This window comes from Aegilops tauschii, chromosome 4 (assembly GCF_002575655.3).
Source record: "Aegilops tauschii subsp. strangulata cultivar AL8/78 chromosome 4, Aet v6.0, whole genome shotgun sequence".
NCBI lineage: Eukaryota > Viridiplantae > Streptophyta > Magnoliopsida > Poales > Poaceae > Aegilops > Aegilops tauschii.
The window spans coordinates 102,452,238-102,477,458 of NC_053038.3; the positions used below are offsets into that span (position 1 = coordinate 102,452,238).

At 45.5% G+C, this 25,221-nt stretch overlaps 1 protein-coding gene across 1 annotated transcript; it reads left to right on the forward strand.

The window, feature by feature from the left end:
* The first annotated feature begins 9,029 nt into the window (after nucleotides 1–9,029).
* Nucleotides 9,030–11,054, forward strand: LOC109762989 (peroxidase 4). The gene is made up of 3 exons (XM_020321863.4): nucleotides 9,030–9,498; nucleotides 9,610–9,775; nucleotides 10,510–11,054. Exons 1-3 carry the CDS (start codon nucleotides 9,091–9,093, stop codon nucleotides 10,899–10,901), a joined length of 966 nt encoding a protein of 321 aa, XP_020177452.1. The 5' UTR covers nucleotides 9,030–9,090; the 3' UTR covers nucleotides 10,902–11,054.
* Nucleotides 11,055–25,221: the final 14,167 nt, after the last annotated feature.

Consider the following 25,221-nt stretch of genomic DNA (forward strand, 5'->3'; position numbering starts at 1 on the left):
GTATTGAGATCCAAAAAGAAAGAAGCCATCTAGCTAATAACTATGGACCCGAAGGTCTGAGGTAAACTAATCACACATCATCAGAGAGGCTATGGTGTTGATGTAGAAGCCCTCCGTGATCGATGCCCCCTCCGGCGGAGCTCCGAAAAGGCCCCAAGATGGGATCTCACGGGTACATAAGGTTGCGGCGGTGGAATTAGGTTTTTGGCTCAGTATCTGGTAGTTTGGGGGTGCGTAGGTATATATAGGAGGAAGAAGTACGTCGGTGGAGCAACGTGGGACGCACGAGGGTGGAGAGCGCGCCCAGGGGGGTAGGCGCGCCCCCTACCTCGTGCCCTCCTGGTTGCTTTCTTTATGTCGGGTCCAAGTCCTCTGGATCACGTTTGTTCCAAAAATCACGGTCCCGAAGGTTTCATTCCATTTGGACTCCGTTTGATATTCTTTTTCTGCGAAATTCTGAAATAGGCAAAAAACAGCAATTCTGGGCTGGGCCTCCGGTTAATAGGTTAGTTCCAAAAATAATATAGAAGTGTATAATAAACCCCATTAATGTCCAAAACAGAATATAATATTGCATGGAGCAATCAAAAATTATAGATACGTTGGATACGTATCAATCCCCAGAACTGCAGTCAGATTCTTCTTCAGATGAGGAAACAGTCTTTGCCTTCAAAGCGCGAGTACGGCCATAGCTGGGACCATAGATATCTCTTTTCTCAGATAACTGGAACTCATGTGTGTTGAGCCTCTCAAGTATGTCAGATGGATCGAGAGTCTTGAAGTCAGGGCGTTCTTGAATCATCAGGGCAAGGGTGTCAAACGAGCTATCAAGTGATCTCGGGAGTGTCTTGATGATTTCATGCTTGGTGATCTCAGTAGCACCGAGAGCATGAAGCTCATTTGTGATATCGGTGAGGCGGTCAAATGTGAGCTGGACATTCTCATTGTCATTTCTCTTGAAGCGGTTGAAGAGGTTGCGAAGAACACTGATCCTTGAGTCTCTCTGGGTTGAGATGCCTTCATTGACCTTGGAGAGCCAGTCCTAGACGAGCTTCACAATTTCCAGAGCATTCACACGACCATACTGTCCTTTGGTCAGATGACCACAGATGTTGTTCTTGGAAGTAGAATCCAGTTGAATGAACCTCTTGACATCAGCAGGGGTGACCACTTCACCGGACTTGGGAACGCCATTCTTGACGACATACCAGAGGTCGACATCAATGGCTTCAAGATGCATACGCATCTTATTCTTCCAGTAGGGGTAATCAGTGCCATCGAAGACAGGGCACGCAGCGGAGACTTTGATTATCCCTGCAGTTGACATAGCTAAAACTCCAGGTGGTTAAACTGAATCACATAGAACAAGGGAGCACCTTGCTCTGATACCAATTGAAAGTGCTAGTTATCGACTAGAGGGGGGTGAATAGGCATTTTTTATGAAAGTCTTCAAAACACGGGGGCTTTGAAGCAAACAATAGAAATGAACCTATTGATATGCAGCGGAAAGTAGACTACCCTAGACAAGCCATAGTCAAGTAAGCAATGAAGTGAAAGCACGGAGACTATTAGCAGCTAGGTAGTATGGATCAGGATGGAAGATAGTATGAAGCCAAACAACAACAGTCTTCACACACCGAAGTCAATCAATTCATGCAGGCAGGCAATGACTTCATGAAGACAAACTGTAAGTAAAGAGAGGGAGGAGATAGAACCAGTTGCTTGGTGAGGACAAGGATTTGTTGGACCAGTTCTAGTTGATGTGACAACTGTACGTCTGGTTAGGGAGGGTGAGATTCAACTCAGAAGACCGCATCTTCATCTTATTCCCCTTGAGCTAAGGACACTTAGTCCTCGCCCAATCACTCTGGTAAGTCTTCAAGGTAGACTTCCAAACCTTCACAGACTTCGTTCACCGGCAATCCACAATGACTCTTTGATGCTCAGAACGCGACGCCTAACCGGCTGGAGGATACACAGTCCTCAAGTGTAATAAGTCTTCAGATCACGCGGACAGAAAGACTTCAGTGATGCCTAACACTCTTTGGCTCTGGGTGCTTTGGGCTTTGTCCTCGCAAGGATCTCTCTCTCAAATGCTTCGGAGGTGGGTTGCTCTCAAACTACAAAAGCCGTGCACTAACTCTGAGTAGCCACCAATTTATGGTGTAGGGGGTGGGCTATTTATAGCCAGGAGGCACCCGACCTGATTTGTCCGAAATGACCCTGGGTCACTAAGGAACTTACATGTGTCCAATGGTCAGATTTCAAACACACGTGACTGCTTGACTTGGGCTACAAGTAAAGCTGACTCATCCAGCTCTGGATAAGATTTGCTCTCATTGTCTTCGCTCGAAGACATAGGATTTGGTTGAGCATCACTTCAGTCACTCTGACTTTGTTCACTTGGACCCCACTTAACAGTACGGTGGTTCCTATGACTCAACAAAGAAGAAAAGGAAGCTACAAAACAACTATGTCTTCGCACTCCATAGTCTTCACGTGAATGTCTTCTCTAGTCATAATCTTCGTTGTGAATATCTTCCCAGACCATCATTTTCTTCAGTGTCTTCACACATTTTTAGGGGTCATCTCCGGTAGCTAAACCAAATCAATGTGGGACTACTACCTGTGTTATCCTGCAATTCTCACAAACACATTAGTCCCTCAACCAAGTTTGTCATCAATACTCCAAAACGAACTAGGGGTGGCACTAGATGCACTTACAGTCCCGACCTTTTTGTCCCGGTTCCAGAACCGGGACTAAAGTCCCTCTGGAACCGGGACAAATGGGTCGTTTTCTACTAGTGTTCCCCGCTCACAAATGAGTTCTTTGATCTCACGTGAGGACCATGCATGCATGTAACTTCTTAGATTGTGGAAAGTGGAGGGGTCAACGCAAGATGACTTTGATTTGGTGGTACTTCTCGAGTATCCGGTCTCAAGCTCTAGGGTGAAAACCCTAGGTCTGACCCTAGTTGGTCATACCTGGCAATGGCAGTGTTTTGACGTCATTACCTTCTTGTAGGCATGGTTTGGAGTTTGCTCAGACTTCATCTTCAGGGTTAAAACCCATGATCTGCCCTTCGGGTTGGATCCCGCGACGACGAAGCTTGATCCCAGGAGCCCTCGGGCATACGGGCGATCGAACACAGAGGATCACTCACTCACACACACATAGCAAGCAACACCCAAGGAGAGGGAGCAGCCTAAGCCTCGGCCTGCCTTCCTTGCTCCTCCATACAGCTCTAGGAGCAACTCTGTACTGATACACATCAACTACACTCGGCAGGACTAGGGGTGTTATCTCTCCGGAGAGCCTCGAACCTGGGTATGTCTTGCGTCCCGCGCTCGCTCATCACGACCTCGCCTCTGGAGCCCACCAGTGCCCTCGATCCTCCTCCTATCTTTAGCCATCCCTTGGTATCTGTCGTGCGCCCACCACGACACAAAATAGTATGTGTACATGCAGCTCCGGAGCAATAGAGAAATTGTTAGGTGGACAAGAACAGAACACAAAATATTACCCTCAATCGTCAAGTCCTATAAGATAATTGTTGATGTGGAGAGCAGGGACAAAGTTAGGATTTTACATTGAGGGGGCAAGTAAGACTGGCTTGGTATTATGAGTTTAATGAGGGTTCTAGAAGTGCTAAAATATCATGAACATGGTGTTCTAATGAGTGGTGACAAAAAAAATGAGTAGTAATATGAAGGAAATTTGAACCTTGGGCATGGGTTAGCCCCTGCTCGCCCCCCATGCCCCCCGTCCCTGGTGGAGAGAACGAGAGAGACAATGAGAGATGGAACTTACGAGTAATACAATAAGAGTCGAGAAACCCAACCTACTCTATGAGTTAGTTTGTTCGTTTGACTCAAGATGATAGTGGACAAACAGTCAACAATCGATTCTAACGTTATGATGTTCAAGCTGGTTTTTTATTTTGAGGGTGTGTTTGGTTGGAGGAATACCACGGATGGTTTGGGGTTATCCTTGTTTTTTTGGCTCATCGGGTTGTTTGGTGAACACTTGTCTCGCATAGACTCAACAGTTTTATTCAAAAAAAGGAAAAGAGATAGACTCATTTTTTTGAAAATGCACGTCACTTCATTAAGAGAGAAAGGTAATTTGATTACAAGAGGGTTGGAATAGAGTTCTGAAGCCCCTAACGACACAAAACCACATCCACATATACGAAATGAACATGTTGACTATTCCCTATCACCCGGAGTTCTAAGGAAGAAGAAGAAGATAGAAGGTCGGTCTATGTAAAAGTTACCCCTGCCTCGTCCAGACAGCCAACACGGGACGCGATCATGTTCCAAGTTTTATGGTCCTCCCCGTCCGACCTTCCTCTCCTCGCCGCTACCAAATGCTGCCGTCGGGCAAAGCCTGAGCAGCCCATGCATGGTGGCGGCGGTCCTGTAGGTGGTTCCATGACGGTCATCGATCCTCAGCAGTGACTCGAAGAGAATAGTAGTAGCGACAAGAAAAGCACCGACATGGCAATGATCCGGGAGCAGCATCAACGCTCAGCATCGGTCCTACAAATCGCGCATTAGTGGCATGAAATGCAGCAGCATGGCAACAATCGGGGATCACCGGTAGAGACGCATTGCACTTAGTTGTGGTTGTATGTATCGCGCGTCAGCAACATCAAGGCACCTTTTGTTTTGTGCTCATGGAGTAGTTGTGGCTAAGCGGCTCCCGGGGGCAGTACACAGTCATGGCTTGCTGGTGGCCACTGGTTGCGGGCGGCATGAAGTCCGGAAGGCCATGCTCGCGCCACTGCGGTGGCTGGCGGTAGACGGTCCCCACATCCAGCTCGTGGGTTGCTCCTCTTGTGTGATGTCATAGTGGTGCGGTTTGGTCTCAGAGACAACGTGCATAGCCATGGTGGGTGGCAGGTGTGGCCTCTCGACTGTCGTCATTGCCCTCCTCCACCCAGTCGTTCGGCGCGACTCCAAGTTGCTCAACATTGGATCTTAGCGGTACGACAACACATCTAGCGACAAGATAGAGCGGCAGGTCCGGACAACTGCGAGTTAATTGCAAGAAACCACCACATTTGGGGCATCATTTGCAGAAAACCACGAGGTCACTATTGCAAAAGCCACCGCGTTTTTGGTAAACTTTTTGTAGAAAGCACTGATCGCGTGCTTTGCCGCGTTTGATCGCGTTTCCGACAGGTGGGGCCCGCTAGTCAGGTGCTAACTTGGGAAAAAAAAGGCCATGTGCGAGTGTTAACCAAGTCTTCTACCTTCTCCTCTCTTCCACTCTCACACACATTACAACAACCACGTTGTGTGCGTGAACTGGGAGGGGCAGGGCCCGACGTCGTCGGCTGGGACGGGGAGAGCGGAGCCGTCGGCCGGCGAGCAGTCGCCGCTCGTGTGCGTGGTGCAGGAGGACCCTCCTCCCGCGAGCACGCACCCCGGCAAAGAGAATGACTGCCTAACAGCTCCGGTGAGGCGGCCACCCTTCTCCAGCGCGAGCACGCGAGCCGGCGAGGCGGCCACCCTTCTTCCGCGCGAGCACGCGCCCCGGCGAGGCGTTCTCCCTCCTCCCGCGCGAGCATGCGCCCCTGGCTTCCGGCAAGGCGATGTCCCTGACCTCGCGCGCGAGCGCGCCCTTCAGCGCCCGCCATGGCTGCCCCTTGGCTACCTGCAACGGCCGCCGTCGGCCATCAGCGTCGCGGGGAGGGGGGGCAGGACGACGCCGCAGTCGCCGGTCTGGCAGCCCTGCGACCGGTAGGAGGAGGGCAGTAGGGGGACTCGCTGTAGGAGGAGCGTCGGACGCCACGGCGGCCAGTCTAGCAGTTCCCATGACCGGTAGGAGGAGCGGACGCGAGAACGAGCCCTCCCGGCGAGGTGCGGTGCGGCAGGTCGGCGCACGCGAGGGCGAGCCCTCTTGGCGAGGCGGCGGCGACCAGTGTGCGCAGCGGTTGGGTGGTGTCGTCGTCAGCAGTAGCAGGTGGAGCTGGTGCTGCTCGTGGTTCGGCTGGCGCAGAAGAGGCGCAGTGGAGCTGCTGCTGCTGCTCGGCGAGGAGTTCTTCGTGGTGTCCGAGGCCAGAGAGCACGCCCGGATATCCGTCGGCAGAATGAGAGAGAGGAGGAGGAGCACAACGAGTTGATGCCTGGGGGAGGGGGTTGATTCCTTTCTTTTTTAAGATCTAGGGGGTTGTATGTCAATTTGTTGCCAAATCAGCATCTTACAACCCGAGCCTACTTGTCAGAAAGTGATCAAACGGTCCAAATACTCCGATCAGTGATTTTGCAAAAGGATTACTAGAAGCGCGGTGATTTTTCCTTTTGCAAAAAATAGTGACCTCGTCGTTTTCTGCAAACGATGCCCCAAATGTGGTGGTTTTATGCAATTAACTCGGACAACTGCCATCTACATCCCCATGAAGCACTCTTCCGCTCGAAAATGCATGTGTTATGTGGTCTTGGGTTGCTGGCAAGGGTGGCGACACGTGATAGTGTTTTCTCTACCATCGGCTACCACTAGCGAGATCGATCCAGCGCTGCCAGGTCATCCTAAACTAGGATTATGGCAATGCCAGTGACATTCCCCGCTCACAAATGATTTCTTTGATCACACGTGAGGACCGTGCATGCATGTAACTGCTAAGATTGTGGAAAGTGGAGGGGTCAACGCAAGATGACTTCGATTTGGTGGTACTTCTCGAGTACATGGTCTCAAGCTCTGGGGTAAAAGCCCTAGGTCTGACCCTAGTTGGTCACACCTGGCAATGACAGTGTTTTGACGTCATTACCTTCTTGTATGCATGGTTTGGAGTTTGCTCAGACTTGATCTTCAGGGTTAAAACCCATGATCTGCCCTTCGGGTTGGATCCTGCGACAGCGGAGCTTGAGCAGCATTGCTACCGAAGAACCTTTCTCGTCGTCCTTGATGTCAAGAGACCATAGATGATGTGGATGGTCATTTCACTAGTTCACCGATCGTTTTTTGATCGCTTGAGAGTTTTCTTTCCTTTTATTCATCTGCCTAGGCATGGCTTCGGTCTTCGATATGTGTTGTGTGTGTGTGTGTGTGTGTGCGTGTGTGAATTGATGTTGATTCTGTGCATTCTAGTCATGCAAAAGTTGGATGTGTACTCATTCCCCTTAATACTTTATTTTAAATCTATAAAGCCCACCCTTTATCGACAAAAAATCATCTACACAGTTCTGCCGGCGGACTCAATCACTTCATGTAGAGTCATCACAATCCAATGTGTTTCTTATCCCTCCAACAAAAAAGAAATTGTACTCATCCAGAGAAACACTTGTCCCTTGCACCAAGCTCATCCCACTTAGTCAAAGAAGGAATTTGTATGTTCCATCCATAAAAAATAGTAGATCACTGGATGGCCACCCCGACCTACCAATCCCTTGCTCTCTGACCAAAACGGACCCTAGAAATGCTCCTCAGAAACAACAAGCACGTACGTACAACCAAAACAAACGACACACAAGGATCGACAGTCAACAGACAAATTGTTGCAGCGAGCTAACCCAGATGTTGTCGTTGAATTTTCATAATGGCAAGTTTGTGGTCAGAGAAGTGCAGCTGCTGCCGCAGCATTTTGGTAGTACGTTGATGAGAGCAGAGTTTCTGCTGGATGGGCGTTGGAACTCTGTTGCGAAAGCTGGTCTTCGACAGTGGGCCCGTTCTGCTACATATGCACGACTAGTAGTCTGATGATGTACTCCATGGCTTTTCTTGAGGGGGCATGCGCATGTGCAGCATTTTGGTGTGCCAAACCTCCGGCGATTGCGGTGCGGTCGGATCCACAAGTCGTTATTTGCTTCCGGCAATCAGCACTGAATTTCTTTTGACTAGAGTGTGGAGTACTTTGAAAGTTCTAACCCGTAAAGCACCAGAACAGAACAGCAAGCATCTACTAAGAAATAGAGTTAATAAACGGTACAACTGTGAACACGGCACACTCAAATCAAAAGGTTAAGGCTCAAGCTAATTAACTAAGTGGACGTATGATTGGTGCCCAAAGGGTATTACACTCCCCTTTGACTAAACGTAATACTGTTAGGCGCAGGAGTAGTACTAGGAATAAGACTTCTCCTAATTCTTCAGTAAAAAGTGAAGAAGGTAAGAGTAATATGCGGTACTATACGGTCAGGGGATAGATCTTTTTCACATACGGACCTACTCTACGTACAGGGCCATGCTATAGAATTTGCTGATGCACGTATGTATATGCTACCTTGAGGAGAGGAATTCAGGTTGAATTGTCCATGCTTGATATAGATATATAAATGTTTTGACCATGACCACCATGCATGCCTCCAGTTTCTAAGGATGAGCATGGGCCAAATAGTACCGCCGGAGACCCGGTCAGACGTCTGTATGTCCCCGAAACTTGAAAAAACCATTATGAGAAAAATCAGCAGGCAAGATAGTCGGATCATCATCTCGTTCATGATCATGTACCGGTAGGCAGTAGGTAGGCTAACCTTGACATTTGTTGGATACGGAAACAGTGATGCAAAAAATAATTAAGAAAATCATAAGCGTGTTAATGTACTCTTCCTGTGCCAAAGTGTCGCCTTAAAGTCCATGCGAGTGTTACATTAGCACGCTGATGATTTTCTTGATTAAATTTGACCCAGAGAACTATGTAGAGTAGTAAGCTAGCAAACACCGTCCGTAGCACAGGAAAGAAACATGAGGAGACGGAGACATGCTTGCACATGTATGCAAGCATGATTGCCATGACTCTTACTTAACCGTGTCGATGGCACAGTGTCGGCATGCAGCTTTTTCTACCAAAACTGTACATTTTTCACGAGCTACGTTACATATGCATCTGGCGTGAAACGCGTAATTCCAAAGCGCCGCGCCCGTTTGGATCAACGCTCAAAGTCCACCGGAGTTGGTGAAGACGATGGGGGCATGATGATGCAATCTAATAGTATATGATGGCAGACTAGTAGCTAGAATAATCATGGCCACCGGCGTGAGCTTAGCCTTTTCTTCCTATAAATACCGGCCGCCCCGCGTTCCTCCACCACATTAGCAAACAAGCTCTCTCAAGGCACTATCTAGCTGACTAGAATAGACCGATCATGGCAGCGCGCGCCATTGCTGTCCTCTCGCTCATCCTCGCGCTGGTCGCCATCGCCAGCGGAGGAGCCTCGGCGCAGCTGTCGTCGGGCTTCTACTCCCGCTCCTGCCCGGGCATGCTCAAAGCCGTGCGCTCGGCGCTGCACCCGGCCATCGCCAGGGAGCGCCGCGTGGGCGCCTCCATCGTCCGCCTCTTCTTCCACGACTGCTTCGTCCAGGGCTGCGACGCCTCGCTGCTGCTGGACGACGCGCCGGGCCTGCGCGGCGAGAAGAACGCCACGCCCAACAAGAACTCCGCCAGGGGGTTCGAGGTAATCGACGCCGTCAAGGCGGCCGTCGAGGGGTGTTGTCCCGGCGTCGTCTCGTGCGCCGACATCCTCGCCATCGCCGCCGAGGAGAGCGTTGTCTTCGTAAGTATCCATACATTCATAGTCATGCTTAGGTAGTTAGTACTGTACGTACCCTTCAACAAAGTCTAACACGTACTACTGTGACATCTGACATGCGTTGTGTACGTGTAGCTGGGTGGCCCGAGCTGGGAGGTGAAGATGGGGCGGAGAGACTCGACCACGGCGAGCTTCAACGGCGCCGAGAACAACATCCCGCCGCCGACGTCGGGGCTCGCCAACCTTACGTCCCTCTTCGCCGCGCAGGGGCTCTCCCAGAAAGACATGGTCGCACTCTCAGGTACGTACATATACATGCAAAATAAACCGTACGTACATCGATACATAATCCCAAATCAACCACTGACATCTTCCATCAACCTTCTTCTACGTACTTTATTTTCATATAAATAATTAGGCACTCTCAGGTAGTATAATTTTGTACTTCCTCTGTCCCATATTAATTGTCACTGAAACGGATGTATCTTAACGTATTTTGCTAGACACATCTGTTTGAGCGATAATTAATGCGAGAGGGAGGGAGTAGTTTGCACTCCGAAGCAACATAATTTGTCATAGCCAAGTAATATTTTCCTTTGCTAAAGAAGCAAGTTAAAATTCTGTACTACTTTCTCAGACTGTTAATTCCTCAATGGACTGTTAATTCCTCAATGGAGTCGGTAGCTTTTTAGCCGCAAAACAGCTGGTATCAACCAACGGGACTCATAGCCACATTTTGACTCCTAAGCTGCTCAAAAATTCTACATAAGACAATTTCTCGGGATTAAACAAATATATTACTACTTTACAGGTGATGAGTTACAAAGTTGATCGATGACTAATTACCACTGACCTAACCTTTGGTATGTCCGCTTAATTTGTAAGACTGGACAACGTCAAAAAAATTGTTCCTTGGTCACTTAAACATGTAGTACTAATTAGGAAAGTTGGTCAATGGTTCCTACCGATGGAATGACAAAAAGAGTAGCTGGAAAATAGGTATAACTTGAGCTGACGGTATAACTTGTGTTCCAGGAGCCCACACAATCGGCCTAGCACGCTGCACAAACTTCCGGGACCACATCTACAACGACACAAACATCGACGCCGGCTTCGCCAGGAGCCGCCAGTCAGGCTGCCCTCGTGCTACCGGCTCAGGCGACAACAACCTGGCACCGCTAGACCTGCAAACCCCCACGGTCTTCGAGAACGACTACTACAAAAACCTCGTCCAGAAGAGGGGCCTCCTGCACTCAGACCAGGAGCTCTTCAATGGTGGCGCTGCCGACACGCTGGTCCGGGAGTATGTCGGTAGCCAGAGTGCCTTCTTCAAGGACTTTGTGGAGGGAATGATCAAGATGGGGGACATCACGCCGCTGACGGGGTCGAACGGACAGATTAGGATGAACTGTAGGAGGGTCAACTAAGATTGTTCTCCCCTTTCCGCAGCAACAATCCGATGTTGTTACCATGCTTGATTTGCCCCTTTTCACTTAAACTCGTTTGTTTCCTTTTCTTTTAAGGCTAAAATGTTAAAATATATTACAATACTGCCCTTTTGTGGCATGTTCATGGAAGAATTGAACATGGATGCACAGGCAAAAGAACAAAGAGCAAAGTGAGATATGACAAATCAACAATTTCAATGTATGGAGTGGCAAATACTCAAATTATTAAGTAAAGAGGGGCTAAAGATCAAATCCCATATGCTTGGAACTCAAGTTATGATCAACTCTGATAAAGTCCCCACCACACACTACCGACAAAGAACCCATGGGTTCCCCTCTCTCCGCCCGCCACTTATAAAGATATCACTTGGAAAATAAAAACACTTGGCACAGATCATGTAGAACATGACACCAACGAATAAAGTATGATATGCAGCAGAGTTTAAGCATGATATCGAACAAAGAATAGAGTTTACAAGACATACACGAGATTATAAGTAAAGACGCAAGTCTTGTAACACACACTATACACTTTTTGTCATCCATTGGCATCAAAGACACCAAAATGTGAGAAAAGTTAACTACCCAGTCCATTGAACTATGCACTGGCCGAAGAAGGAGAACTCTCTTCATCTTATGACCTCCAGTAACTTCTCAGTCTTCATGTACATAGGCAGTTGGGAATGTCCATTTAATTATCTTCTATATTTAAATATCTAGCTTCCACTAACCCATTTCTCTTAACATGCAAGCATGTCATCTTAGCAAGCAACATGCATGGGAAAGTGCCCACCTCAAAATACAATCATGCATAGGAGAAAACCCAACTCAACAGGCAAACATGCATTAATTTTTATTTCATTGGGCTATTTATATTTAATAAATATTTTAGAACTATACAATAAGCATTAGAAAATATATTTATTTTTAGTTATAGTTCTCATATTATTACTATAATCATGCATAGGAAAAGGTCCATGTCAACATGCATGGCAATTCCATTCTATTATTCTATTATGCTCTTTATATTTTACAAATATGTTACAACTATACAATAATGAAACACAATAAAATATTACTCCAAATATAATGTTTCATACAATCAAATATCATTGAAATATATTGCAAAATATTTCCACAACAATGTGCGAAGTCATCTAGTTTTAAGAAATAGAAAGGAGCTCAATTGCTAAAAGTGACTAATTCATTCCCAGTCTGTTAAGAAAGTCAGGCATCAATCAAATTGGAACTCAGGTTATGACCAATCTGATACTTTGTACCCGAATATGTGTTTCTCAATGCGGATCCCCAAATCTATAGAAGATTTACTTCGGCAAATTAGACTTGAGAAAAAGCTAATTCGTATAGTAACTAAAAACAGAGAGATTATATCTATCTTCCATGCATATAATATTAGTCATCGACCTAGATCTTCTAGAGCTTAGACTCTAGAGTTGAAGTCAACTTTATTTCTCCCAACTAACTGCCAGTTTGTCTTATTAATTGTCTCCTTTGACACAGCCATGCCCCACATGCTACTAGCAAGCTACGTGTACAATCAAGTAAATAAAACAGATTTATGCATTTTCACAACCGATAAGTCACAAATTCTCCCCACATGCATTTAGTTTATACACAGTGTTTGTGGACATGATTTTTTTCAAGCACAAATAGTATGTGTACATGCAGCTCCGGAGCAACAGAGAAAGTGTTAGGTGGACAAGAACACAATACAAAATATTACCCTCAATCGTCAAGTCTTATGAGTTTAATGAGGGTTCTGGAAGTGCTAAAATACCATGAACATGGTCTTCTAATGAGTGGTGACAAAAAAAGAGTAGTAATATGAAGGAAATCTGAACCTTGGGCATGGCTTAGCCCCTGCCCCCCCCAGTGCCCCTGTCCCTGGTGGAGAGAATGAGAGAGACAATGAGAGATGGAACTTACGAGTAATATAATCTAAAGAGTCGAGACACGCAACCTACTCTGTGAGTTAGTTTGTTCGTTTGACTCAAGATGATAGTGGACGAACAGTCAACAATCGATTCTAACGTTATGATGTTCAAGTTGGTTTTTTTATTTTTAGGGTGTATTTGGTTGGAGGAATACCATGGATGGTTTGGGGTTATCCTTGTTTTTTTGGCTCATCGGGTTGTTTGGTGAACACTTGTCACACATAGACTCAACAGTACTATTCAAAAAAGGAAAAGAGATTTTTTTAAATGCATGTCACTTCATTAAGAGAGAAAGATAATTTGATTACAAGAGGGTTGCAATAGAGTTCTGAAGCCCCTAACGGCACAAAACCGCATCCACATATACGAAATGAACATGTTGACTACTCCCTATCACCCAGAGTTCTAAGGAAAAAGAAGAAGATAGAAGGTCGGTCTGTGTAAAAGTTGCCCCTGCCTCGTCCACACAGCCAACACGGGACGCGGTCATGTTCCAAGTTTTATGGTCCTCCCCGTTTGACCTTCCTCTCCTCGCCACTACCAGATGCTGCCGTCGGGCAAAGCCTGAGCAACCCATGGTGGTGGTTGTCCTGTAGGTGGTAACATGACGACCATCAATCCTCAGCGGCGACTCGAAGAGAATAGTAGTAGCGATAAGAATAGCACCGGCATGGCAACGATCCGGGAGCAACATCAATGCTCGGCATCGGTCCTACAAATCGCACATTAGTGGCAAGAAGCGCAGCGGCATGGCAGCGATTCGGAATCACTGGTAGCGGTGCATTGCACTTAGTTTTGGTTGTATGTATGGCGCGTCAGCAACATCACGACACCTTTTGTTTTGTGCTCATGGAGTAGTTGTGGCTAAGCGGGTCCCAGAGGCAATACACAGTCATGGCTTACTGGTGGCCACCGGTTGCGGGCGGCATGACAGTCCGGAAGGCGGTGCTCATGCCATTGCAGTGGTTGGTGGTAGACGGTCCCCACATCCATCCCGTGGGTTGCTCCTCTTGTGTGTAGTCATAGTGGTGCGGTTTGGTCTCAGTGACAACGTGCATAGCCATGGTGGGTGGCAGGTGTGGCCTCTCGACTATCGTCATTGCCCTCCTCCACCCAGTCGTCCGGCGCAACTCCAAGTTGCTCGACATTGGATCTTGGCGGTATGACAACATCCAGCGACAAGATAGAGCGGCAGGTCCGGACAACTGCCATTTACATCCCCATGAAGCAGTCTTCCGCTCGATAACACATGTGTTATGTGGTCTTGGGTTTGCTGGCAAGGGTGGCGACACGTGGTAGTCTTGTCTCCTACATATCTACCATTGGCTACCACTAGAGAGATCGATCCAGCGCTACCAGGTCATCCTAAATTGGGATTTTGGCGGTGCTGATGACCTTCCACTAGTAGAAAACAAGGCTTTGGTCCAGGCCGGGCCAGCCCATTAGTCTCGGTTCATTCATGAACGGGGACCCATTGGGGCATAGGTCCCGGTTCGTGAGGCCAGGGGGCCGGCCGGGCCTCGTGGGGCATTGGTCCCGGTTCGTCTGGACCCTTTGGTCCCGGTTCCAAACATGAACCGGTACCAATGGACCTCGCTCCTGGCCCACAACCATTGGTCCCGGTTTGTGGCTGGAACTGGGACAAAAGGGGGACCTTTAGTCCCGGTTTCAGCTACGAACCGGGACCAATGAGATGCCTATATATATACGCCTCGCCCACGAGCAGAGCAGTGGAGAGTGCTCTGTTTTTCTGGCCGGCCGTGGGAGAGCTTTGTGGTGCTCTAGCTGTTCGATGAAATGCCCGAGCCACACTTAAGCTTTCTCCTCTCGAAGCTCCTTGTCCAAGCTCCATTTTCCTCGAGATTTTTCTACGTTTGGTGGTCCGTCCCGTCCCGTCCTCGTCCTCACCGCCGTCGATCGCCCGCGCCGATCTTGTCGCCAGCACCACCGTGGTGAGCCTCTTGATCTTATCTTCCTTCTAAAAGAAAAAGTTCTTACTTGTATGATTTACATAGATACTTGTGTAATTTTCTTACTTTTATTATTGTTTGTTATTATATAGTGTGATGGTTTTGGTATCCGCCTCCGTCGGCCCTCGTCCTGTCTATGATTCGGATGTGGTATATATTATCTTTTATAACTATTTGGTTCATTTAGAGTTTATGACAATTCTGCCGACCAATGTGACATAGATTTTTTTATCAAGGAGGTATGTGAACCGAAAATTCCAACCGACCCTATTGTCGAGAGGTTAAATTTAGTTGAAGAAGAAAACAATTACTTGAAGGAAAAATTAAAAAAAATTGAGGAGGAGAAGATGATATTGGAGTTGCATGTTGTGGATGTCGTCGATGATCACAGGATCAAGATTGATGCAATGCGCTTGAAGATTAGAAAGATTAGAAAATATGCCATTCATACCGAGGCTTGGTATCATTATGCCGTTGGATCAATTGTTACCTTGGTTGCGATTATGATCGCATTTGTTGTTGCATTGAAATGTTTTACATAGTTTCAATGTATGGTTTAATTAGATGCTCTGGAGAGCTATATGTTGTTCAAAGAGAACTATGTATGTACTTTGGTTTTAATGTGATGATGAAATTCTATTAATTTGGTCACTTATCTATTCATGATGTTCTGTAATGGTTTTTGACACACTTAATTATATATAATGCACGCAGATGAACCGGCAATGGATGTACGGTAACAGGCGCACCTCCGATTACATTGAGGGCGTGCTTAATTTTCTCGCAGTGGCTGAGGCAAACAAGCAGAATGGTTTTATGTGTTGTCCATGCCCTAGCTGTGGGAACACGAGGTCTTACTATAAATCAAAAACCCTTCACACCCACCTGCTTTATAAGAGTTTCATGCCACACTATAATGTTTGGACCAAGCACGGAGAAAGAGGGGTTATGATGGAAGACAGCGAAGAAGAAGAGGATGATGACAACTATGTGCCCCCTGAATACGGTGATGCTGCAACGGGGGAAGTTGAAGATCAAGAGGAACCAGACGATGTGCCCGATGATGATCTTCGCCGGGTCATTGTTGATGCAAAGAGACAGTGCGAAAGTCAAAAGAAGAAGCTGAAGTTCGATCACATGTTAGAGGATCACAAAAAAGGGTTGTACCCCAATTGCGAAGATGGCAACACAAAGCTCGGTACCGTACTGGAATTGCTGCAGTGGAAGGTAGATAATGGTGTACCTGACAAATGATTTGAGAAGCTACTGAAAATATTGAAGAAGAAGCTTCCAAAGGATAACGAATTGCCCGACAGTACGTACGCAGCAAAGAAAGTTGTGTGCCCTCTAGGATTGGAGGTGCAGAAGATACATGCATGCCCTAATGACTGCATCCTCTACCGCGGTGCGTGTGAGGATTTGAATGCATGCCCGGTATGCGGTGCATTGCGGTATAAGATCAGACGAGATGACCCTGGTGACGTTGACGGCGAGCGCCCCAGGAAGAGGGTTCCTGCCAAGGTGATGTGGTATGCTCCTATAATACCACGGTTGAAACGTATGTTTAGAAACAAAGAACATGCCAAGTTGATGCGATGGCACAGAGAGGACCGTAAGAAAGACGGGAAGTTGAGAGCACCCGCTGACGGGTCGCAGTGGAGAAAAATCAAGAGAAAGTACTGGGGGGACTTTGCAGGTGACGCAAGGAACGTATGGTTTGGTTTAAGCGCGGATGGCATTAATCCTTTTGGGGAGCAGAGCAGCAATCACAGCACCTGGCCCCTGACTCTATGTATCTATAATCTTCCTCCTTGGTTGTGCATGAAGCGGAAGTTCGTTATGATGCCAGTTCTCATCCAAGGCCCTAAGCAACCCGGCAATGACATTGATGTGTACCTAAGGCCATTAGTTGAAGAACTTTTACAGCTATGGAATGGAAAGGGTGTACGTGTGTGGGATGAGCACAAACAGCAGGAATTTGACAGGCATGCGTTGCTATTTGTAACCATCAATGATTGGCCTGCTCTCAGTAACCTTTCAGGACAGACAAACAAGGGATACCACGCATGCACACACTGTTTAGATGACACCGAAAGTATATACCTGGACAAATGCCTGAAGAATGTGTACCTGGGGCATCGTAGATTTCTTTCGACCAACCATCAATGTCGAAAGAAAGGCAAGCATTTCAAAGGCGAGGCAGATCACCGGAAGAAGCCCGCCATCCGTACCAGTGATCACATACTTGCTATGGTCAATGATTTACAAGTAATCTTTGGAAAGGGTCCCGGCGGACTATCTGTTTCGAATGACGCTGAGGGACACGCACCCATGTGGAAGAAGAAATCTATATTTTGGGACCTACCCTACTGGAAAGACCTAGAGGTCCGCTCTTCAATCGACGTGATGCACGTGACGAAGAATCTTTGCATGAACCTGCTAGGCTTCTTGGGAGTGTATGGGAAGACAAAAGATACACTGGAGGCACGGGAGGACCAGCAACATGTGCACGAAAAAGACGGCATGCCTCCAAAGCAGTATGAAGGTCCTGCTAGCTACGCTCTTACCGAAGAAGAGAAGGAAATCTTCTTTGAATGCCTGCTCAGTATGAAGGTCCTGTTTGGCTTCTCGTCAAATATAAAGGGAATAATAAATACGCTATGGAAAAAGTTCTAGAACCTAAAGTCTCATGACTGCCATGTGATTATGACGCAACTGCTTTCGGTTGCATTGAGGGGGCTTCCACCGGAAAACGTTCGATTAGCCATTGTGAAGCTATGTTCATTCCTCAATGCAATCTCTAAGAAGGTGATCGATCCAGAAATCCTACCAAGGTTAAGTAGTGATGTGGCGCGATGTCTTGTCAGTTTTGAGCTGGTGTTCCCACCATCCTTCTTCAATATCATGACGCACGTCCTAGTTCATCTAGTCGACGAGATTGTCGTTCTGGGCCCTGTATTTCTACACAATATGTTCCCCTTTGAGAGGTTCATGGGAGTCCTAAAGAAATATGTCCGTAACTGCATTAGGCCAGAAGGAAGCATCTCGATGGCCCATCAAACAGAGGATGTCATTGGGTTTTGTGTTGACTTCATTCCTGACCTTAAGAAGATTGGTCTCCCTCAATTGCGGTATGAGGGAAGGCTGACTAGAAAAGGCACGCTAGGAGGGGACTCAATAATATGTAGGGACGGGCATTCTTGGTCTCAAGCACACTACATAGTTCTACAGAATTCTACCTTGGTGACCCGTATGTCGATGAACACAAGAACATCCTGCGCTCCAAACACCCGGAGCAGTGTGACGACTGGATTACATGTGAACACATCAGGAATTTCGGCAGTTGGTTGCAAACACGTCTCAGGGGTGACAACACTATTTCTGATGAGCTGTACTCGTTGGTGAGGGGACCATCTTCGACTGTATTGACTTACAAAGGGTACGAGATAAATGGGAATACATTTTACACGATCGCCCAAGATCAAAAGAGAACCAACCAAAACAGCGGTGTCCGCTTTGATGCAGCAACCAAGAGGGGAAAAGACACATATTATGGTTACATAGTGGACATATGGGAACTTGACTACGGACATGATTTTAAGGTCCCTTTGTTTCAGTGCAAATGGGTCAATCTATTAGGAGGCGGGGTACAGGTAGACCCACAGTACGGAATGACAACAGTGGATCTGAACAATCTTGGGTACACAGACGAACCATTCGTCCTAGCCAATGATGTGGTGCAGGTTTTCTATGTGAAGGACATGTCTACCAAACCGAGAAAAAGATAAGATAAGGAAGCAAATACATCATACGATGAGCCAAAGCGCCACATAGTTCTTTCAGGAAAAAGAGACATCGTGGGATTGGAGGGCAAGACAGACATGTCTGAAGATTATGAAAAGTTTCATGAAATTCCTCCCTTCAAAGTCAAGGCTGACCCAAGCACCCTGTTAAACGTTGAAGAATATCCATGGTTACGACGCAATAAGCAAAGGACACAAGCGAAGAAAAAGTGAAGACTTTCTCTCCACAACTATTATGATGATGCCTTTGATCTAGAATATCACTGCAGTTACATGTGAAGAAATGAAATGCCTTTTGTAACATATGAGTTTCCATATGAAACCTTGATACTTCGAAAGAGAATGTCCGTTTTGTACACGAAGTGCATCCAGTTTTTGCCGTAACCCTCTCGACTTTTTAGCACATGCTATGTGGGTGAAATGATGATACCATGCCAACTTTCAACCTTTTCAGAGTTCATTTGTAGTGCTTTTCAATTTCAGGGTCATATAGCTCAAAAATATCAGTAAATACATGAAAAATACCAGATGAAGTCAGAAAGGGTTGAAAATTGATGATGTGGTTATGAATGGTTCATTTTGAACACACAAAAATTCTGGAGTTCAAATAAGTTCAAAAAATTAAAATCCCTTTGTAACAGATGAGTTTTCCTCCGAAACCCTGATACTTCGAAAGAGATTGTCCATTTTGTACATGAAATGCATCCAGTTTTGCTGTAACCCTCTCAACTTTTTAGCACATGCTATGTGGGTGAAATGATGATACCATGCCAACTTTCAACCTTTTCAGAGTTCATTTGTAGTGCTTTTCAATTTCAGGGTCATATAGCTCAAAAATATCAGTAAATGCATGAAAAATAACAATTGAAGTCAGAAAGGGTTGAAAATTGATGACGTGGCTTTGAATGGTGCATTTTGAACACACACAAAGTCTGCAGTTCAAATAAGTTCAAAAAATGAAATCCCTTTGTAACAGATGAGTTTTCGTACGAAACCCTGATACTTCGAAAGAGATTGTCCATTTTGTCTACGAAGTGCATTCAGTTTTTGACGTAACCCTCTCAACTTTTTAGCACATGCTATGTGGGTGAAATGATGATACCATGCCAACTTTCAACCTCTTCAGAGTTCATTTGAAGTGCTTTTCAATTTCAGGGTCATTTAGCTCAAAGAATGAACTAATAGCAAAAAGAATGAACTAGAAAACTTTTATGAAACTCTAATAGCAAAAATAATGAACTAAAAGAATTCACTAGAAAATTTTAATGAAACTCTATTAGCAAAAAGAATGCACTAGAAAACTTTAATGAAACTCTAATAGCAAAAGGAATCAACTAAAAAGCTTTTATAAACGTCTAGTATTTTTGAAACTAAAATTATATAAAATTTATGCAACTAAAATTATCAAAGTAATTTTTTTCAAAACATTAGCAAAAAGAATTTTCATAAAGATTTTTTTGTTTGAAACTTTAATAGCAAACTAAAATAATAAAAAAATTTGTATTAAAATAGACATTTCAAATAACCTAAAATTGCCTAATTGAATATAATGATAAAATATAGTAATATTAAATAGCAGGAAAAAGAATCACTCAAAAATCTATTTTTAAAGTAAAGTTATTCAAAAACTAGAGATTCACACAAATTTCAAAAAAATTCAAATTTAAACTATTCAAATTGGAAAACTAATGGCACTAATAGAAAGTTTATAATTTTTATTACCTAAAAGCCAAAAGAATCACTGAAAAACTAGTAAGTATTTTTCTGTAAGTAGAAACAAAATAAAATAAATAAAGCAAAAAAAGAAAACAAAAAACTGGAAAAAAAATAAAAAAAATGCAACCTACTGGGCCACCATGGCCTGAATATGACTAGAAACCCAACCATGGGCCAGGATTCAGGCCCGCAGCAGGCCTAGTAGGCCCACAAGCAAGGAGTGACAGATTAACCCATAGGACAAAATGGATCTACTCAAACATCATGGGATAGCCATACATCATTGGGAAATAATATATAGCGTTGAGCACCATGTTTAAGTAGAGATTACAGCGGGTAAAAGAGGGGTTACACCGCTGCATAGAGGGGGGAAGAGTTGGTGATGACGACGGTGAAGTTGTTGGTGTAGATCGTTGTCGCGATGATGGCCCCGGCGGCGTTCCATCGCCACCGGGAGAGAGGGGGAGAGAGCCCCCCTTCTTCTTCTTCTTCCTTGACCTTCCCCCTAGATGGGAGAAGGGTTTCCCCTCTGGTCCATGGCCTCCATGGCGGCGGAGGGGCGAGAGTCCCTCCGAGATTGGATCTCTTTCTCAGTGTCCTTCTGTTTCTGCGCTCCCTGATTCTGCCCTTTCGCCGTTTCTTAAATTCCCGGAGATCCGTAACTCCGATTGGGCTGAAATTTGGACACGATTTTTATCCGGATATTAGCTTTATTGCGGCGAAAGAAGGGCACCAACCGCCTTACGGAGTGGCCACGAGGGCCCAGGGCACGCCCTACCCCCTGGGGCGCGCCCTCACCCTCGTGGGCCCCTCGGGCATCGTCTCGCGTTGATTCCACTTCCCAAAATTCATACATATTCCAAAAATAATCTCCGTAAGTTTTTATCCCGTTTGGGTTCCGTTTGATATGGATTTTCTGCGAAACAAAAAACATGCAACAAAAAGGAACTGGCACTGGGCACTTGATCAATATGTTAGTCCCAAAAATAGTATAAACATTTGCCAAAAGTATGTAAAAGTTGTAGAATATTGACATGGAACAATCAAAAATTATAGATATGATGGACACGTATCAGCATCCCCAAGCTTAATTCCTGCTCGGTCCTCAAGTACGTAAATGATAAAAAAGATAATTTTTGATGTGGAATGCTACCTAGCATAATCTTGATCATGTAATCTAATCATGGCATGAATACTAAGACATGAATGATTCAAAGCAATAGTCTATCATTTGACATTAAGATAATAATACTTCAAGCATACTAATAAAGTAATCATGTCTTTTCAAAATAACATGGCCAAAGAAAGTTATCCCTACAAAATCATATGGTCTGGCTATGCTCCATCTTCACCACACAAAGTATTTAAATCATGCACAACCTTGGTTTTAGCCAAGCAATTGTTTCATACTTTTGACGTTATCAAACCGTTTCAACTTTCATGCAATACATGAGCGTGAGCCATGGACATAGCACTATAGGTGGAATAGAATATGATGGTGGAGTTGTGTGGAGAAGACAAAAAGGAGAAAGTCTCACATCGACGCGGCTAATCAACGGGCTATGGAGATGCCCATCAATTGATGTCAATGTGAGGAGTAGGGATTGCCATGCAACAGATGCACTAAGAGCTATAAGTGTATGAAAGCTCAAACTAGAAACTAAGTGGGTGTGCATCCAACTTGCTTGCTCATGAAGACCTCGGGCATTTGAGGAAGCCCATCATCGGAATATACAAGCCAAGTTCTATAATGGAAATTCCCACTAGTATATGAAAGTGATAACTCAAGAGACTCTCTATATGAAGAACATGGTGCTACTTTGAAGCACAAGTGTGGCAAAAGGATGGTAGCATTGCCCCTTCTCTCTTTTTCTCTCATTTTTTGTTTTGTTTTTTTGGTGGGCTTCTTTGGCCTTTTATATTTTTTGTGGGCTTCTTTGGCCTCTTTTTTTGTAAAGTCCAGAGACTCATCCCAACTTGTGAGGGAATCATAGCTTCCATCATCCCTTCCTCACATGGGACAATGCTCTAATAATGATGATCATCACACATTTATTTACTTACAACTCAATATTACAACTCGATACTAAAACAAAATATGACACTATATGAATGCCTTTGGCAGTGTACCAGGATGTGCAATGATCTAGCATAGCAAAGACATCAAAAAACGGAGAAGCCATGAAAACATCATGCTAGCTATCTTACGATCATGCAAGGCAACATGACAATAAACGCTCAAGTCATGTATATCATGATGACGGAAGTTGCATGGCAATATATCTCGGAATGGCTTATGTGTGATAGAGCGTATCGTATCACGGGGTTTGGATGCACCGGCGAAGTTTGCACCAACTCTCAAGGTGAGAAAGGGCAATGCTCGGTACCGAAGAGGCTAGCAATGATGGAAGGGTGATAGTGCATATAATCCGGAATCAACATTACTCATAAAGAACTTACATACTTATTGCAAATGTCTAGAAGCTATCGAAACAAAGCATTTGTAGCGACCTGACCCGAATGGATCAAGTCTCTGTGCTTAAGTGTCATCCCTGGATCGGTATGCTGACACACACAGTACTCGAGGATTTATAACAGAGTGCAATCACATGTAAAAGTAACGTAAATACTATTACCTCAATCCATATAGCGGAAGTAACAACAAAGTTGTGGAGTTCGCAACAACGACAAAGTTGAGTGTAGACATTGTAACCCTAACGTATCACTTACTCGTCGTAAGAATCCTGCAACATGAGACGTTGCAGCCATGTAGGTCAGTACATTGAATGTACTGGCAAATTCACATTGTAGAGCAACGCTGAATAATGGCTATCACTACATGCAATTTGGCTGGTGGAGGCCCTAAGTTTAACATTTGCATAAAGCTAATTTTTCCCTACAACAAAGGAATAAATTTTATTTACTACTAAGTTAAATTACCCATATTGAGAAGGTAACCCCAACTCTATCCAAAAAATCCCAAATCATTAATAACCCAACAATTTCATTAAATAGAGTGATGAGATCAAATCAATAATTCAAGTACCAGATACTCAAGATGTCCATAACCGGGGACACGGCTAATCATGATTAGTTTGTACACTCTGCAGAGGTTTGCGCACTTTTCCCCACAAGATTCGATCTCCTCCATTGAATTTCTCGCACTACATGATGTTTGAGGAACGAATGACCGAGACACAGTCTTTCCGAAGAGGTCCCCTTAACCGATAGATAGGCCAGCACACCTACAATCCCCTACATCTGTTAGCCCATCATGGAAAGGTTTCCCACAACTTACTCAACTATGCCAGAGCCCATAATGGCTTGTGGCTGCACACGGAAGTTTCTAGCATGAATAATCTTATGATCCCTTTGAGCCTGGGTGGCAAACCATAGGATGATCACACGGGTTCCCCGGGATCTCCTAGGACAACACTGGATTCCCCAGGTGTCCGGGCAATCCACTGGTATCCCCAGGGTGCCCCAACCAATCCACCCAGATGTGTATTAAAGTAGCCACCTTAAGTTAACCATTAATAATAACTCTCATATCTTCCATGATTCACTCAAACCAAACCACGTCTACAAGCATAGCATAGCAGTATAAGCATAATGTAATAATACCCGGGGTTGACAAAAGACAATAGGTTCCTACCTCAGCAACTACTTCCCAGTAACCACATGTTAACAAATCCTAACCATGCAATGTTTGAGGGATGAAACTAATGCATAAAAAAACTGGGTAATAAAGAGATATGATCAAAGTGTGAACTTGCCTTGTACTGTTGATGAAGATTTGTCGCACTCGTAATTCCTGATAGTTCTACTCGTCACACTCTGGTCAATCTATCGTGAGCAACCAATTGCATACATAAGCACTCATGCAAAAGAATCGAAGAAAAGATCTCAGAAAACTTCGAAAATAGGCAAATAACTCTTGCAACAGGAAACAATTTCTAACAGTACCAAAATTAAGTGAATTTGGCCTTATCAGAAAGTTTAGGTCAAGAGTGTCCATTTGCAAAAAGAATCAATTAAATCGGAGTTATAAAACTCAAGTTATGAACAAAAGAAGTTTGAATACAAATCTATTGAAATCAAATTTTAAACTTTCAAAAATATGTTTAAGTTGGTTATCTGGACAGAGGGGATCATAACGAAGAAGTGGGCGTTGGTTTCGTTGGATTTGGACAAACGAGTAAAAAATGGTGATCGTTTGAAGATCAGGGGCTAATCTGAAAATAAACTAATTGCATCTAGGTCCCTGACCGAAATTAAAACAGAAAAAGAAAAATCTAACGAACGAACGTTCGCTGCAGAAGCATATACGACGAAAACCGATCACTACATAACCTAAACTAGCGAACGTCCACTAAATAACCTAACTAAATAATAAAGCCGGCTTTTAAAAGAAAAACCGAAGAAAACCTAAAAAAATAAACCGGACCGGGGCGGTTTATTACCGGTTCGGCGGTTCGATCTCGGTTCATTAGCGGTGGCGGCTACGACGGCGGCGGCGGGCTCCGGCGAGGCGGCGCGGGGTGGCAGCAGCGGCGAGCGGCGGCTACGGCTGCGCGACACGGCAGCGGCGGCAGCGAGGCAAGCAGGCGACGACGCGACTCGGTGCGGGCGAGGCAGGGCAGCGGAGCTGCGGCGGCGGTGGCAAGATTCGGCGGCGGCGGCTTGGGGGAGAGAGAGAGCCGGGGTCTCGCATTTTATATGCGAGGCGGTGGCGGCGTCCGGATCAGGGACGAGCGGCAGCGGGCGTGCTGGAGTCGGTCTCCGACTCGAGGTCGGGGACGAGCGGCTGGGCCGGCTGGGCTACGGCCCAGTTCGGTCCGAAAGGTTTTTTTAC

What these genes read in the sequence shown, in the direction of transcription:
- LOC109762989 (XM_020321863.4), top strand. Translation starts at nt 9,091, where the DNA reads ATGGCAGCGCGCGCCATTGCTGTCCTCTCGCTCATCCTCGCGCTGGTC. An exon ending in CCGAGGAGAGCGTTGTCTTC is followed by an intron (nt 9,499 to 9,609) that starts GTAAGTATCCAT and finishes GTGTACGTGTAG; the next exon opens with CTGGGTGGCCCGAGCTGGGA. An exon ending in AGACATGGTCGCACTCTCAG is followed by an intron (nt 9,776 to 10,509) that starts GTACGTACATAT and finishes CTTGTGTTCCAG; the next exon opens with GAGCCCACACAATCGGCCTA.